The following is a 15,995-nucleotide window of genomic DNA, read 5'->3' as shown; positions in this document are numbered from 1 at the left end:
TTTTTTCCCCAAAAGAACTTCCTGTTTAAAAGGAGAGCTGAGTTTTTTGTCTGCTTTTAACAGATAACCCCAGGCATTGTCTGTCCTGCACTGAGGGCTTTTACAAGTAAGGCTGTGTGCCATGTGTGATCTCGCCTCTCTGCACTTGCTCTGCTGTTCAGTTCACTGCTGTACTAGAATGAAAAAGGCTCTTTTTTGCTGTGGAAGTAGAGTGGATTTTTTTTCTTCTTCTCCTGTGTCTGTGCATGTGTGTGTGTGTGTGTGTGTGTGTGTGAGAGAGAGAGAGAGGTTAAATCAAAGGTATCAACTGCTGTTTTCGTTATCAGCTTTCAGGATGGCTGCTACAGAAACTGCCCGGCTAAGACGTACAGCGTGGAGGAGGAGATGACCTGCGTCCCATGTGATGACAACTGTGTAAGCTGTGATGAACACGAGTGCTACTGGTGCGAGACCGACCTCTTCTTATCAGGTAAAACTGCCCCAGTGGGTCGCCACATGGACTCATGAAGTGTTATTTACAGAAGTATTCAGATTCTTCTATATTACATTATGAAAAAAAACAACCTCTATTATAAGTACTGAAATGGTATTAAGTGTATAAGTATTACAGTATTAGCAAAACATACTTAAGGTATCAATTAGTTCAAAATTAAGATTATGTTAGGATATTTGTTTGTAATGCATCAATGTGTGAGTATGATCGGTAACACTTTATAATAAGTACACACTAGTTAAGCATTAAATACTGAATTCATCATTTATAACACATGAATACTCATTAGTATGTAGTTTATGAACACAATTAAAAATGTTTTACTCATCAGTACAAGCACAAGTAACTACATACTAATGAGTATTCATCCGTTATAATAAATGAAGTATTGGTTAAAGGTGTACAGAAAAGAAAACTGAATTTGAGCCCACTCTGGATCATAAAATTAATGTAATATCTCATCTATCAGACGATGTAGGCCAAACTTTGTGCAAAATTCTATTTTTGAGTAAATCCGGGATGAAAGTGTGTATTTTTTTTTCACATTGGATAATGCAGGCGCACGGATTATACGTCAGCCTGTACACGATTCATCAGCCACTGATATTGGATCAGTAATCCGTCATTCAAACGTCTGAGACACGCACACACACACAGGGCTCGGTCTCGCCCCAAACTTTGAATATCCCGCCCGCTCGATATCGACCAATCAAATTTGTTTTCCTCACTCGGGTAAACTCGTGTTGCAGCTCGTGACAACTCGGCGCGACAAACAGGACAAACGGCCATTTCTGTACACCTTTAAGGATGGAAGATGGATCTACTAACTGCAGGGTGTCATGTTTTCTGATATGATCAAATATTTTCTCTGTCCATTCGTTATGTGTATGGTCGTATCTAAATACAAGTGTCAGATAAATGTAGTTGAGTAAAGTGTAGAATAGCAAAAAAAAAAGAAGAAAGAAAAGGAAATACTCAAGCACCTCCAATTTGTACTTGGGATAATACTGAGGTATTATTGTATTATTACATCATTATTCGTTTATTAGAAATAATGTTTCTAGTGTCAAAGCATCATTTAGATAATAGAGGTCAAACTGATTTTAACTGCTTTATATGCTTCTTAATGTGGAGTCGTTTAGAATGTGATTATGAAGATTACATTGTACAAGGTGATCAGTCATTTTGTATTTCAAATATTAATCTTCCCAAAGTGATTAGTAACCGTAGCCAGGAACAGATTAAGCCAAATTAAAAATGAGCTTTGGTTCCCAAATCTGTTCCCACAGGTTTGTTTTAAGATGTTTGGATTTCACACAAATTTATTCAAGAACAAGCACCATTTAAAGAGATATTTAGAAGAAATGTGAATGCTAATATATTAAACCTACAAGGTTATATTGTGCTTCAGGGTGGTCAAAAATTGATTTAAATTAGCAAAAAAGTAATTGCCGCTTGTGACATCTTCAGGGAGATTTGGGACTGCGGCACAGTTGCCTTGTTAATAATTTAACTGCAGCTGTCAAAATATATGTAGTGGTGTTCAAATCAAAGTATAAATTCCTGGAGCATAAAATGAAAATATTGAAAAGGTTATTCTGCTGATTCAAGCATTGTACTGCTATAACAATATAACAGTCAGGTTTGCAAAGTTGTGCAGAAGCAGGTCTGATAAAGTCACTTCTCTCTACCTCTGCAACTCCAGATTTTTTTCTTTTTCTCTTAAAATCTTCAGATTTATCGTCCTCAAACCCACCTGATTAATCAGACTTTACGCAGCTCCATCTGGAGCCACAAAAGGCTTTACACAACTTTTAACACATCCACATTAGTATTCCTCAAGACCTGTGCGTAGACTCTGATGTGTCAAATCACTGGAGATCTCCTTTTAGCGAAGAACAAGCACCTAAGATTGTGAACGAGCCCCTGCTAAGTAGGTTATGTACTGTGTTGATCTTAAAGAAAAGAAAAGAAAACGGTAATGTCTCTTCTCATTCCCAGAGGGGAGGTGTGTTTCGGCGTGTCCCGATGGTTTCTATGGAGATGAAGACACCAACGACTGCGAGGAGTGTCACTCAGACTGCGTGACGTGCGGCGGCCCGGAGGACAACGACTGTTTGTCGTGCGAAGAGGGGACGACGCTGGAAAATGGAGAGTGTGTGTCTGACCAAGAGGTCTGTCCCATTAAGACCTTTCGCACCGGTGAGATTAACACTTATATATTCCACTAATCCAACTGTCTGCCCTTAATGAATCAGGGATTTGGGCACTTTCACAGGGGCAGAAAAGAAATCTTGGAGGGTAATTGGTCTGTGTGCCACGTCCCTGAACCCTGTACCAACTTAAGCACTGAAAACAGACAGAACGACTGAACGTGGGCCAGATACGGACTTTTAAATAATTGATTGTATATGCTGAACATTTAGTTCCCCCGCAAGAATAAGTTGGACAGGCCTTAAAACAACATATAGTAATTAGCGAGAGGAAAGACATCTTAATTATAGGAGCTAAAATAACTGAGAAAAGTACATAGGTTAACTCAAAGGTTGAAAATGAACATGCAGAAGTAAAGTTATTCTTCAACTTTAAATCTTTGATTAAAGCCTCACACACCTTCACACAAAACCTGTGTTGCAGGATGTAGTCTGGCTTTTCTGTAATATCCAGTTTATTTTTTAGATTTCGAAGCTAGATACTATACTGTAAATGTTTTATATAGTTTTTTTCCCTGGTGCTGTAGGACATTTGTAGTTGAGTTTTTTCTTGCTGACACCAAACTCAACTAGTTACCACAAAGACTGGAAGCAGGAGGAATGGGTCTGGATGTGTTTTTTATAAAAGTAATCCATCAGAAACTGTAAAGCTCTGTAATTAGCCTGTTATATTTACTTTTTATAATCTAACAAAATTAAAAACATAAAAACAACAAATTGTTTTATGGCAAGATGGCTGAAATTAGCCTCAGTTAGCATGAAGGCTAAGTGTTAAAGAAACTTGTTTTTTGTATAATTAGTTGTGTGGAAACATAAATTACTGAACTTTACTATGAGCATTTTTAAAACCAGCGAGTTAAAATTAAAACCAAGTCTTTAGCTTAAGCTAAGCTAACTAGTGGCTGTTCATAGTAAGCGGACACTGGACAGATGCGTTCAGTATCAGTCCTCAGGTCTCTGCAAAAGTCTACTTCACATATTGTCCATAAATCAGGTTACTAATACTGAACAGTGTTGCTGCAGTAGTTTCTCCTTTTTCCAGTCTTATAAAATGCTATTAAACTTGGATTTTCATTGTTTTTCCCATAGCAAATACTTTTTTAATACTCAAAGTTGGTGAAATGTTCAGGTTCTGTCTGTGAACAGGGACTCTGATACTGTAGCTGCTTTAAGATAAGATGAGGCCTACCTGTACCTATTGATCCCCCGTTGGCAAAATTCAATTTGATGCAGTGGCACCAGGGGGATATAGTTAACATTAAAGAGAGACATTTTCATAAACACCTCTACGTCCATATGAAACAAAACAGGAGTGATTGCTGCAATAAAAATAGATCTGTGTGTGTATGTGTATGTGTGTGTTTTGCACAATGCAGTTAACTGTGAGTGGTGTCTGGTTGTGAGTCTCAGTCAGTGGAGGTAGGAGGTGCTGGGCGCCGTGGCGATGTGGAGTCTGATGGCCCCCTGAGCGCTTTCTGTGAGGCACGTGGCCGGATGAGTGTGTGGCTGATAGGGTTGCAAAGGGGCGGAAAATTTCCAGTAAATTTCCAGAAACTTTCCATGGGAAGTTAAGCTGGGGAATTTTGGAAATATTCCAAATTGAAAACTTTCTGTTGGAATTTGGGGAATTATGGGAATTATTGGGAATTTATGGAAATTAACTGGAAATTGGGGGTAATTTTTTATACATATATTTTGGGGGGCTTTTTATTGCCTTTAATTGATAGCACAGTGGAGAAAGAGACAGGAAATGGGCGGCAGAGAGGGGGAATGACATGCAGGAAAGGGCTGCCTAATGCGGGATTCGAACCGGGGCCACCTGCAGTGAGGACTGTAGCCTCAACATGTGCATGTAATTGAGGAATAGCATAGAGATATTCAAGTGTACTTGCATTAAATCTGGTTGTTTTAGCCAAGATTATGCTACAATATATTTTCCACAACTATATTTAAGTTCCCTGTTAAGGGCCAACCTTTAATTTTGTAAATTTCAGATTTATTCCCGTTTATTCCCATATATTCCCGTTAATTCCCATGGAAAGTTTCCAAGTTTTTGAAAATTCCTGTAATTTTGCAACCCTAGTGGCTGAACATGCTCCCGAGCCCCCCTCAACTTGCCACAGAGAGGATGAAGGAGGGGTTGTCCGTGATGACTTTCATCTTCCCTCCTCTCATCCTCCTCTCCTGTCACTATCCAGCTCCACCACAGAGCTGGCCTTCCTCTGGCCTTCCTCTGGCCTTCCTCACTACAAGCTTTACCCCGGTTTGCTTGCGCCACATAACCCAGTGCCAGCACCGCCAGCAGCACACCACATAGAAAGGAGCCAACACTGGCCACAACAGAGTGCTAGAGCATCCAGAGAGTTGTTGAGTTGCACATGCAGATACTTGTAGGTGTCCACCATCTGTACCCCAGGGGTGGAGAGCCTCTCCGTGTGCCAGATAGATCCACCACCAGCTTCTTGGTTTCCTGAAGTTTAGCTGAAGTTGGTTGTTGTTGTTGTTACACCATCCTACGAAGTTCATCTCCTCCTCCTCCTCCTCGTTGTCGTGTCTCATATCCTACAAAAAGATGTTTGGATTAAAAGTGCGGTTTCATTTCTTGCTGTGTCGTGTCACGGCTGCTTTCCCACCAGACGACGACGAGTGCAACGACTGCCACCCGTCCTGCGAGTCCTGCTACGGAGAAGAGAGGAACCAGTGTACAAAATGTGCAAAAGGTCTGTAAGTCACATTATGCAGCAGCTTTTTGTGTTTCGTGCACAAACCGCTGTTGTTGCAGTGTTTCACATCTTCATGGCTACACCAAAAAAAGATATCCACTCCAGTGATGATGTTTACTCGTTCTTCTCTCTCCTCCAGGGCAGTTCCTGACCGCACAGCAAACATGTGTGTCAAAGTGTCCGGGGGGTTTCTTTGCCAGTCGGCTAAGCGGTGTGTGTGAGGCCTGCCCTCCGGGCTGTTTGCAGTGTGCGGACGGTCAACACTGCAGCCGCTGCCAGAGCACTCGCAAAGCTCAGTTATTCCTGCAGGACGGACAGTGTGTCCAACAGTGTGTCAGGTCAGGAGTCAATCCAATCACTGCTTGTTCTTTGGCTTAAATCTAACTGTATTCATATGCTGTTGACATATTGAGACACTCCAAATGGATTACTCTCAGTTGGTAAATACAGTGGGAATTAAACCCTGCTGGCAACATCAAGCTGAAATCCCATCTTTTAAACATCAGGCCAGATGTTTGAGGCACGTCTTCTTGGGGGCCAAAAATGCAAAAAGAAAAGCAATTTGCTGGCCTTGATTTGGACGTGTCTCGCTCCATGTTTATGCCATTAAATTTGCGAAATCCTTGAGACTGAAAGAAAATCTCGTCCTTGCTGAAGAGGTCCTCAAGGCTCCATTAGCACTGACATGACCATTTCAACTTTTTGGCCATGAGGGCTCTACTTTTATTTTATTTTTTAAACTACAAACTGCCAAGCAGCTTTTTTAGCAATGCTTAAGCACTACACACAATTGTCTGGAATGATAAATTATTGGTTGTCCTCTGCAGAGTGGAGCAGAGCAGAGCAAAATGTCAGTCCTCTTGTTTACCCCAGCAGCAGCATTCATGACGGCCCATTCAATTTCTTTTTCTTTTTTTTTTCACTTTGCAAAAAAAAAAAAAATATTCAGCCCAGCTTGACATGCATAACAATGAAAGCTAATGAATTAATTAAGAGACTTAATACATCACCGGTTATTTGTTTTTCACACGCATCGCCATAGTCTGAAATGAGAATTTGATTCATGCATCTGTCTTGGTAGTTAATTCATGTACGTCATGTGGCGGGGCGGGGTTCAACTCATGTGTGTGTTGGGTCTTCATCAGGGGTTATCCTGCAGGCCAGGTGTGCCGCAGCTGTGCAGCAGGCTGTGAGTCCTGTGGGAGAAACGCCACTCACTGCCTCAGCTGTGAAGAACCTCTCGTCCTACACAAGCACCAGTGTGTGGAGGAGTGTCCTCCAGCGCACACGCTCCGGGACGGGGAGTGCCAACGCTGCCCCTCGGCCTGTCAGGAGTGCAGCCCGCTCGGGCAGTGCACAGGTACTGGCTGAAACACACAGTGCAGACCATGACTCAGCTGTTAGAGCTTGTTCAGACTGATCCGCACTGTACATTTACAGCTCTGCACCAAAAACATGTTGGAAAGATGGCCGTGAAGTTTACAGATATTGATGGTTCCTGTGCAGATGATAGATAGGTGGATAGATTGATGGATGGATAGATGGGTACAGTAGATAATAATTTGGTGACTGATTTAGCCATAAACTTTCCCAAAAAGATGAGCTGCAATAGTTTTTTAATTTTAATAATTATTCCAAAAGGTGTTGCTTTACTATTATTATTAATTATCACCTAAATCTGTACAGTAGCTCCCCTCAGCTTTACTTTTAATTTGCTTTTACTTTGAAATCCTGCATGTTTGAGTGTAATGGTTGAATAGTTGGACTCTGCAGCTAACAGGAAGGAAAACTGATGAACCAGCGCTAACGTAGCTGAAGCAATGGCTGAGAATAGATTAAAATGTTTTCTTCTCCCTTTAACATTTCTACTGCTTTTTATCTTTAAAAGGCATATTTCATCCCATACTACAAGTTATATGTTTCAGCTTTAGCATTAGCCTTTTTCAACATTGCTTTAGCAGTTTCTTCAGCTAATTTAGCATTGATTCAACAATTTCTTCAGCTCTTTCAGCAATAGCGTTCAGCTGCTTTCAGCATTCACACGCATTTTCTGCAGGAAATGCTTTCTTTTTCTAGTTTTAATAACTAGTCCAAAAGGTGTTGCTTTATTGTTATTTTTTTATTATCTCCTAAATCTATACAGTACAGTAGCTCCCCTCAGCTTTAAGGAGCTTTACACTGAGTGTCAGCTCATTGTTATGTTGTTTCTATTCCAACTGCTGTGAGCAGACTGGAGTGAAATCCATCCCTCACAGAGAAAGAGCTTTTTACTTTCTCTTGCATTCCTGTCCAAGACTTTAGGATACTTAGTACAGTTCCACTGACTTGTGCTAAACTGTTCTCCCACTCAGCACTGAAAGCTGTTCTTTGTGCAGGCTGCGAGGAGTATCACTTTCTCCACGAGGGCTTGTGCGTGCTAGACTGCCCCGAGAGGTTCTTTGAGGACAAAGAGCGAGGGGAGTGTTTGCGTTGCCACCCTGACTGCGCTTTGTGCGACGGCCCCAACGACAACGACTGCGATACCTGCGCGGACCCCGAGGCCACGCTGCACAACGGCGCCTGTCTGGTAGCCTGCCCCACCCACACCTACAGGGACGAAACAACAGGAGACTGTGAAGGTACCACAGAGCTTCTCTACCTGCCCCACAGTGCTCCCTTGATAAAATCTTAAAGGGATAGTAGCATTTTTTTTAAGTGGGTTGTATGATCATCTACAAATAGCCCCTAAGTACTTTAACTGCAGTAGAAGACTCTCTGCACTCCTCCCGTTAGCAACGCCAGCCCATAGACCTTCCCAGAGATTTACAACATACAGTGTTGTGAACAGACCCAAAGAAACGGCCTATTTTTGCAGCCTAAAAGAGGTTTTACCTAAAAAAAAAAAAAAAAAAAACACAGTTCCATTGTTCGCTATAATATAATTTTTTCCAGCCCCTCAAAGTGCAGGAAAAACACATTTTTTATTTGGACCTAACCAACTGCTGAGCGGCGGGCGCTAACCCTGGGCCGGAGGGATACGTGAGTTGGTTAGGTCCAAATAAAAACTGTGTTTTTCCTGCACTTTGAAGGGCTGGAAAAAAAATATTATAGCGAACAATGGAACTGTATTTTTTTTTTTCAGGTAAAACCTCTTTTAGGCCGCGAAAATAGGCCGTTTCTTTGGGTCTGTTCACAACACTGTATGTTGTAAATCTCTGGGCAGGGCTATGGGCTGGCGTTGCTAACGGGAGGAGTGCAGAGAGTCTTCTACTGCAGTTAAAGTACTTACGGGCTATTTGTAGATCATACAACCCCACTTTTAAAAAATGATACTATCCCTTTAAGTAGAAACAAATTTATTTTGTGATTTTTATTTGACTTTTTTTTTTATTATACATGCAGTAGTCCTGCTTTTCAGTTAGAGACACTGAGAGACGCCCTGATGCAGCATTTTCTGTCCTGTAGAACATCCTTCATGCATTTCAGGCTGTTGCAAGTGTTTTGCACAGATTAAACCTGAAAAAAAGTTTCTTTTTAACATCACAAAAACCTGACATTTTAACAGGAGTGTGTCGACTTTTTATATCCGCTGTACTGTATATTCTCTACTACGCCTGAGTGTGTTTCCTGACTTTGGCTGGGATGAAAATAGTAACGCTTCTCAGAGAGTTAACAGGCAGCTGTCAAACCTTGAAAACAGAACAGCGATGCCAAAGACAGTTCCCTCGAGAAAGACACACCGCTCTGGCTTGTGTTATTCAGAAACACAGAGGATGGCGTGTTTCTCCCAGGAAGACGTTGTAGGCAATGCCCACTTTTTATTGCTACTTACAGTCGCTGCCAGCAGCAAGGCATGTGAAAAGAAGCTCTGAGAAATGGACAGTGGGTGATTTTTAAATGTCTTTCATCTGAAGTGAACATGGGTAGAAAATGTTTCTGAGAACGCAGCAGGTTAAAAGTAGCAGGTGAGATGTATTCCTGTAGGAAAAATAGAAAGTAATTAACAGCGATGATGGTTCATTGTCAGATAAATGATTACCATATATAACAGACAGAGATCAAGGGGGGTCATATTGACTCTCTCCCTCACATGCGTCATTGCGGTTGTGACAAACGGTGTCCTGTGATTCAATCAATTCTCTACTTTGTGTGTGTTTCCAGACTGTGATGCATCTTGTCTCACCTGCTCCGGGCCTCACGCCAGCTCCTGCAGCAGCTGCAGGGAGGGTCTGAGGCCGGAGGGCCACGGCCGCTGTGCGCCGTCGCCGAGCAAGTGCCCGCCTCACCAGTACGCCAACCAAGACGGGGAGTGCCATCCGTGTCACAAATACTGCCACAGGTGTTCGGGTCCCAGGAAGACCGAGTGTCTGAGCTGCAACCAGAGACATCTCCTGCTCAGTGAGTCGAGTTCGCTCTTTTGTGTACGGCTCTGTGAATTCTCCGAGGTCTGGAAAACTCACTTCAGGCATCTGCGACTTTGTTGTTGTGTAGCTCGCTTGATGGTCCTATATGGTCCTTACATTGGCTCCCAGTCAGCTACAGAATAGATTTTAAAGTTCTGCTACTGGTTTACAAATCACTGAATGGTTTAGGTCCAGAATACAGTACATGAATGACATGTTAGTAGAGTATAAGCCCAGTAGAGCTCTGAGATCTCCTGACTCAGGTCAGATAGTGGAGCACAGAGTTCAAACGAGACATGGTGAAGCAGCATTTAGCTGTTATGCTGCACACAACTGGAACAAACTACCAGCAGAACTGAAATCAGCCCCAACTGTAAGCACTTTTAAATCCAGGTTAAAAACATTTCTCTTTTCATGTGCTTATAGCTGAGCTCTTTTTAAGAACTTTAAACTTTATCTATTTTATTTTATTTTACTTTTATTTGCTCTTGCTTTTAACTCTGTTTTTTTTTTAGTGTTTTGTTCTTATTCTGTTTTATGCTTCTTTTTTTATGTTTTGTCTTTATGTAAAGCACATTGAGTTGCCTTGGTATGAAATGCGCTAAATAAAGATGCCTTGCCTTGCCTTGCCTTGCCTTGCCTTGCCTTGCCTTGATCATTCGTGTTTGTTGGCGCAGATGGCACCTGTGCGGATGAATGCCCGTCGGGCTACTACGAGGACGAGCCGGGGCAGAGCTGTGAGCCTTGCCACCCCTCCTGCGATACCTGCGTGGGGAAGCACAGCCAGGAGTGCCTCACCTGCAAAGCCCACCTATTTCGAGAGGGCAAAGAGTGTGTGGAGACCTGCCAGCACGGGTAGTTTAACCTGCTCACCATCCAGCTGTGCCGCTCATCCATCACGTTAAGTGCGGCCGCAGAGTGTCGTCATTAATAAAAGATCAGCCTAGTCACATAATGTCACTGTGGACACGGCTTCTCTCTGCCTATCTGGACAGAGGTGCTTCTCGGAGGTGCAAGCTCATTTAGCCCGAGATTTAAATAGCCCTTCATGTGGCCTGTAAAATGCAAATGAGAGTAGATTTTATTTGGGATGTGGTGATTGAGATAGTTAAATTAATGTGCCGTTAAATTGATGTGCAGTTAAATACTCGAGAAAACACAAAAGGGACACAAAGGCTATTTATTCCTGTGACGTGCCACCCTCACACTCTCAAACCTGCACGAGAGCAATGCACCATGAAGAAAAAAAAAAAAAGAAAATAGCACTTTAACTTAATCATGCAGAACCGTTGCCTCACTTTCCTCAGTGATGATTTGAAGTATTTTGTTATGAGCGCATCCTCTCTGTCACAGCGTCTTAGTCTGTGTCATGTCTGAGTTGTTCTGGTTGTGTGTGACTGAGTGGCCGTGGAGAGGAGTTTCCTTTGAGGACAAACAAAAGCTCTAATCTCATCTCATTTAATTGGACCTAATCTATCATAACTTTCTCGCCATCTCTCCGACAGTCACTATGGAAACGCCGGCTCAAGGATGTGCGAGAGGTGCGACCCCAGTTGCGGTGAGTGCATGGGGGCCGGGGAGGACAGCTGCCTGAGCTGCGCTCCGGGTCTCATCTACATGCGGAGGGAAGGCCGCTGTCTGCCTTCCTGCCCCCTGGGACACCATCACGACGCCGAGCACAGGACCTGCGAGCCCTGTCACGCCACCTGCAGAACATGCTCAGGTACCAGCGGCTACTCGCAAGCAGCACGTTGATGTCATGCTGACGAGCGCACACACACAAACACACACATGTAGGGGATGAGATGTTGATGCTGCAGAGGTAGACGTGCTGTGCATCTATTAAAGTAAAAGTTCATGTGTGCTGTACTCATTTAAAGCAGAAGTAAGCGGAATATTTGTGTTAATATAAGTCTTAAATAGTTATATCTTCCGACAGCAATCACTTACATAGAGTGTTTGGTCTGAAACACGGGTCTGTCAGTCACTCTGCTCTGCTGTAAGCCGAGGAGAAAACTTTCCTTGTATCCTACAACCTTTATCCAATGAGGAGAGAGAACGGCATAAAGGGGCGGTCCTCTCTGTGTGTTCAGCCAAGGGATGCGCGTGAATGTGGTGACGTAGGGACGAGGGCGGGGACTGCTAACTCCATCGGCTGACAGGAAGTTAGCCAAAACGACCGGATCGCTTACTTCTGCTTTAAAGGGATAGTTCAACATTTTGGCAAATTGGCCCATTGCCATAATCCCTATAGTCATAGGAGTAGGTTTGTTGCCTTTAATTGTCGGTGCAAGCTGTTTTTAGAACGGCGGAGCAGAGCAGCGAGCTGCTCAGAGCTACGCTACAGAGGCTAATGGGATTTCTTGGTTTCCCTCATCAAACTCATCAAATACACAGTTGATGAACAAACGCTCTAGTGGACAAGTTGTGACCTGCACATTCACCATGCTATGAGATAATAACGTAACGTTACGAAACGGAGTTGTTTTAGAGGTAAATTCTTGCAAAAGTGCTGATGCACATTCCCGTCGGGGCAGTTTTTCAGCAAACAGTCTCTGCATTTACCTCTAAAACAACTCTGTCCCATAATGTTCCATTATTATCTCATAGCGTGGTGAATGTACAGGTCACATCTTGTCCACCAGAGCGTTTTGGAGTTGTTGGATTGTGTATTTGATGAGTTGATGAGGGAAACCAAGAAATCCCATGAGCCTCCGTAGCGTAGCTCTGAGCAGCTCGTGGCTCTGCTCCACCGTTCAAAAAACAGCTTGCACCGACAATTAAAGGTAATGAACCTACTCCTAAAACTACAGTATAGGGATTATGACAATGGGCCAATTTGCCAAAATGTTGAACTATCCCTTTAAAAAAGTCATAAAAAATAATAGAAATAAGTACACTTGTGCATTTGTTGGTAATTAGTTTGTGTTTGTCAGTTGCCTCTGTGCACTGCTGCCTCTGATATTTTAATGGGATTTGTTGATGATCATGTATCTGCAGGAAAAGATTCCCAAAGCTGTGACTCATGCTATACCGGATACCTGCTCTCAGAGGGAATGTGCGAATCCATGTGCGACATCAGCCAGTATCCTATAATGAAGGTAACAAGACTTTTCCTAGAATTTAATTTCACAACTATGAATTTTTCATATTAAAAAAAAAAAGCCCTTATCTGTTCCCTGCCTCGCCAAAAATAATTACTACTAATGTTTTGGCCCCAGGTGTCATATAATGTATTTCAGATTGACTTCACCAGGAGAAATCTCAAAGAGCAGATTGAAAATTATTATTGTGTAATGATTTCAAAATAAATCATGCTGTGAGGCAGCCTCGATTGGTTGAGCTGAGAGGAAGAGCAAAACTTCAATTCACTTCTTTTTAGAAATGGAGGTTTTTTTTTTTGCATATTTGGAGGCGAAGAATCGGTGGCTCTGTGTCTGTGGGTATGTGGGCCGCTCATTGTTAGTCTCTGCTCCTTGTCCCTCATCAGGGTTCAGGCCACGCTTGTGAAGACTGCGACACTTCCTGTCTGGAGTGTCGGGGGCCCGGTCCGGCCAACTGCACCATGTGCCCGGCTCAGGCCATCTTAGAAGCCGGAGGACGCTGTCTGCTCTGCTGCCGCCACGAGGACGACGGCGACGCCACGACGCAGCAGCAGGACTGTTGCAACTGCACCGAGACTCGAGGTAAGCTACCGAGGAAGAGGATGGAGAGACATGCAAAAACTCCAAATCTTACCAAGAATATTTGTCTTATTTCTAGTCAAAATGTCATTTCTAGTCAAAACAAATCTCATTCTATTTAAAATAAGACTCATCACATTAAAAAGTAGCTTGTTTTTAGACACTTTTTAACTTCTTTCAAGCATATTTTCACTTGAAATAAGTAGAAAAATCTGATAGTGGGGCAAGTTTTTCTTTCTTATAACAAGCACAAAAAACTCGCTTTCACTGGCAGATTTTTCTACTTATTTTAAGTAAGAATGTGTTTGAAACAAGTGAAAATGATCTAAAAACAAGTACATTTTTAGGTGATGAGTCTCATTTTAAATGGAAAGAGTTTAGTTTTGACCAGAAACGAGACATTTTGACAAGAAATAAGACATATATTCTTGCAAAGATTTTGAGTTTTTGCAGTGGAAGGGGTCTGATAATAAAATGTCAACACTGACATTCACATTTCTACATTGAACCTTTAGTTATTTTTCTACCCAGAAAAGTTTAGAGGAAAACAGCTAAAAAATGCCAATCATGACTGCCAACACCCCAAGGTGACATCCTCAAATCACTTTTTTTTCTGTCCAACACTCCACAACCCACCAAAAAAATAATAATAATAATAAAAATTCTTCACATTTTAGAAGCGACAACCAGAAGGTTTTTTTGAAAGGGACAGATAAACACACGAGAGGTCAATATCAAAGCAGTAAATATCTCGACTTTTTCCTGGTTAATCTTCCATTTCAGTATTTTCTTTAAAAATAGTTTAACATAAATTCATTGAACTCTCCTGGAGGTTTATGTTTATCATTTAAAAATGGGAGAAGCATCTAAACATTACAATACTAATGAGGCGTAGAAATAAAAAGCGAATGTTATGATCTTACGTAATCCTTTATTTGAAGCGTGACTAGATTTCAAGCTCTCTGACTGGTTGTTTCATTATTTAAAAAAAGAAAAACACATTCGAATTCATAGTCAACTTTTCCTGCCTGCTTGCGCTTGTACCTTTTGATTTCTTAGGAAGCATATTTTCTGGTGCATATGCTCATCTTTTGGGCTGAGTTTGATGCCCACTGAAGCCGTAGAAGCACCAACTGTGAGTTATGTAACGCTTGTCTGAGAGAAATGATTCAGGACTTTAACTTGAAATGTCCTCCCTACTGAGTGACTCCATTTCTCAGACTTTTGGACCCTCCCTCCATCATTCAGGGGGTTGTTGACTGGTTCACTGGTTCTCTCCATTATAGACCGAGAGAGCTGCTGCTGCTCTGTGCGTTAAGATTGGTGGCGCAGCAGTTAAGTCAGTTAATCATCTAATCGTCTTAGACAGGGAAGCACAGTTAAAGCAGAAGTGAGTGATATATTTGTGTTAATATAAGTCTTAAATAGTTATATCTTCCGACAGCAATCACTTACATAGAGTGTTTGGACTGAAACACGGGTCTCTCAGTCCCTCTGCTCTGCTCTGAGCCGAAGAGAAAACATTTATCGTATCCTACAGTTTTTATCCAATGAGGAGAGAGAACGGCATGCAGGGCTGTGTGTGCAGCCAAGGAACGCCGTGAATGTGGTGACGTAGCGTCGAGGACTGTTATGGTGCGTTCAAGGAAACTCGTATTTTTCCGACCGTGAAGTGGTACCAGTTCGATCTGGTACGAGTTCACCGGTCGGAAGTTACGAGTGGCCGTTATAGTGACTTTCACCGGTAAAACAGGTCGGAAAAACACGAGTGGGTTGCCTGGAACGCTACAAAGTCGTAAGTTGTGACTTGAAGCTGTAATTTACGATTTCAAAAGCCTGCCTGGAACGCAGCATTAGCGAAAACGACCGGACCACTCACTTCTGCTTTAAGTAGCACATTATTAGTGTCTTAACTTTGTGCCTCTGGGGGGCATTTAGGAGAGTGTGTCCTCAGCACCAACTTGGCGTTCACCAACGACGAGGAGGAGGAGGAGGCCAGAGGTAACCTGACCGTCTTCATCATCGCCTGCATCCTGCTGGTGCTGGGACTGGTGGCCGTCGTCTTCCTCATCAGACACTCCCGCTCCAAAAGCGCGCCGCCGGACATCCCTCCCCGTGGTTACGAGAAGCTGGGCTCTGGCGGATACAGAGGAGGAGGAGGAGGCGGCAGAAGCTACAGCTCCTCTGGGTCTTACAGCGGCCACGGTGGTTCCTCCTCCGCCGCCACCGGCCGCTTCCAGGAGTCACAGCTGGTTGACATTGGTGAACGTCGCTCGGGGGGAAAGGACGACGAGGACGATGACGACGAGGATGATGAGGACATTGTTTACATGGGCCAGGACGGCACAGTGTACAGGAAGTTCCGGTACGGACAGCTAGGAGAGGACAATGACGACGAGCTGGAGTACGACGACGAGAGCTACACGTTCCGGTGAAGACGAAGACGAAGAGTTGCTCTGGAGAAATATTTCCTCCTCTGTGCTGTTTATCTCCTCCTGCCC

The 15,995-nt window shown here is 42.9% G+C and overlaps 1 protein-coding gene across 1 annotated transcript in view; it reads left to right on the top strand.

Moving 5' to 3' along the window:
* Nucleotides 1–15,929, top strand: part of pcsk5a (proprotein convertase subtilisin/kexin type 5a) — a gene marked incomplete at both ends in the record, with an annotated part of 36,875 nt that extends 20,946 nt beyond the window's left edge. The window contains 13 exons of the mRNA XM_083984003.1: nucleotides 64–106; nucleotides 327–469; nucleotides 2,495–2,695; nucleotides 5,343–5,426; nucleotides 5,569–5,767; nucleotides 6,575–6,789; nucleotides 7,805–8,047; nucleotides 9,570–9,806; nucleotides 10,489–10,666; nucleotides 11,317–11,534; nucleotides 12,812–12,912; nucleotides 13,302–13,497; nucleotides 15,433–15,929. Of these exons, the coding sequence (XP_083840129.1) occupies nucleotides 64–106; nucleotides 327–469; nucleotides 2,495–2,695; nucleotides 5,343–5,426; nucleotides 5,569–5,767; nucleotides 6,575–6,789; nucleotides 7,805–8,047; nucleotides 9,570–9,806; nucleotides 10,489–10,666; nucleotides 11,317–11,534; nucleotides 12,812–12,912; nucleotides 13,302–13,497; nucleotides 15,433–15,929 (2,555 nt within the window). The remainder of the gene's footprint in view (nucleotides 1–63; nucleotides 107–326; nucleotides 470–2,494; nucleotides 2,696–5,342; nucleotides 5,427–5,568; nucleotides 5,768–6,574; nucleotides 6,790–7,804; nucleotides 8,048–9,569; nucleotides 9,807–10,488; nucleotides 10,667–11,316; nucleotides 11,535–12,811; nucleotides 12,913–13,301; nucleotides 13,498–15,432) is intronic.
* Between the last annotated feature and the right edge of the window lie 66 nt (nucleotides 15,930–15,995).

Source organism: Trachurus trachurus (genome assembly GCF_905171665.1).
Source record: "Trachurus trachurus genome assembly, chromosome: 12".
Classification (NCBI taxonomy): Eukaryota; Metazoa; Chordata; class Actinopteri; order Carangiformes; family Carangidae; genus Trachurus; species Trachurus trachurus.
Note: the sequence above shows the minus strand (reverse complement) of the source record. Positions and strands in the feature narration are given on the sequence as shown.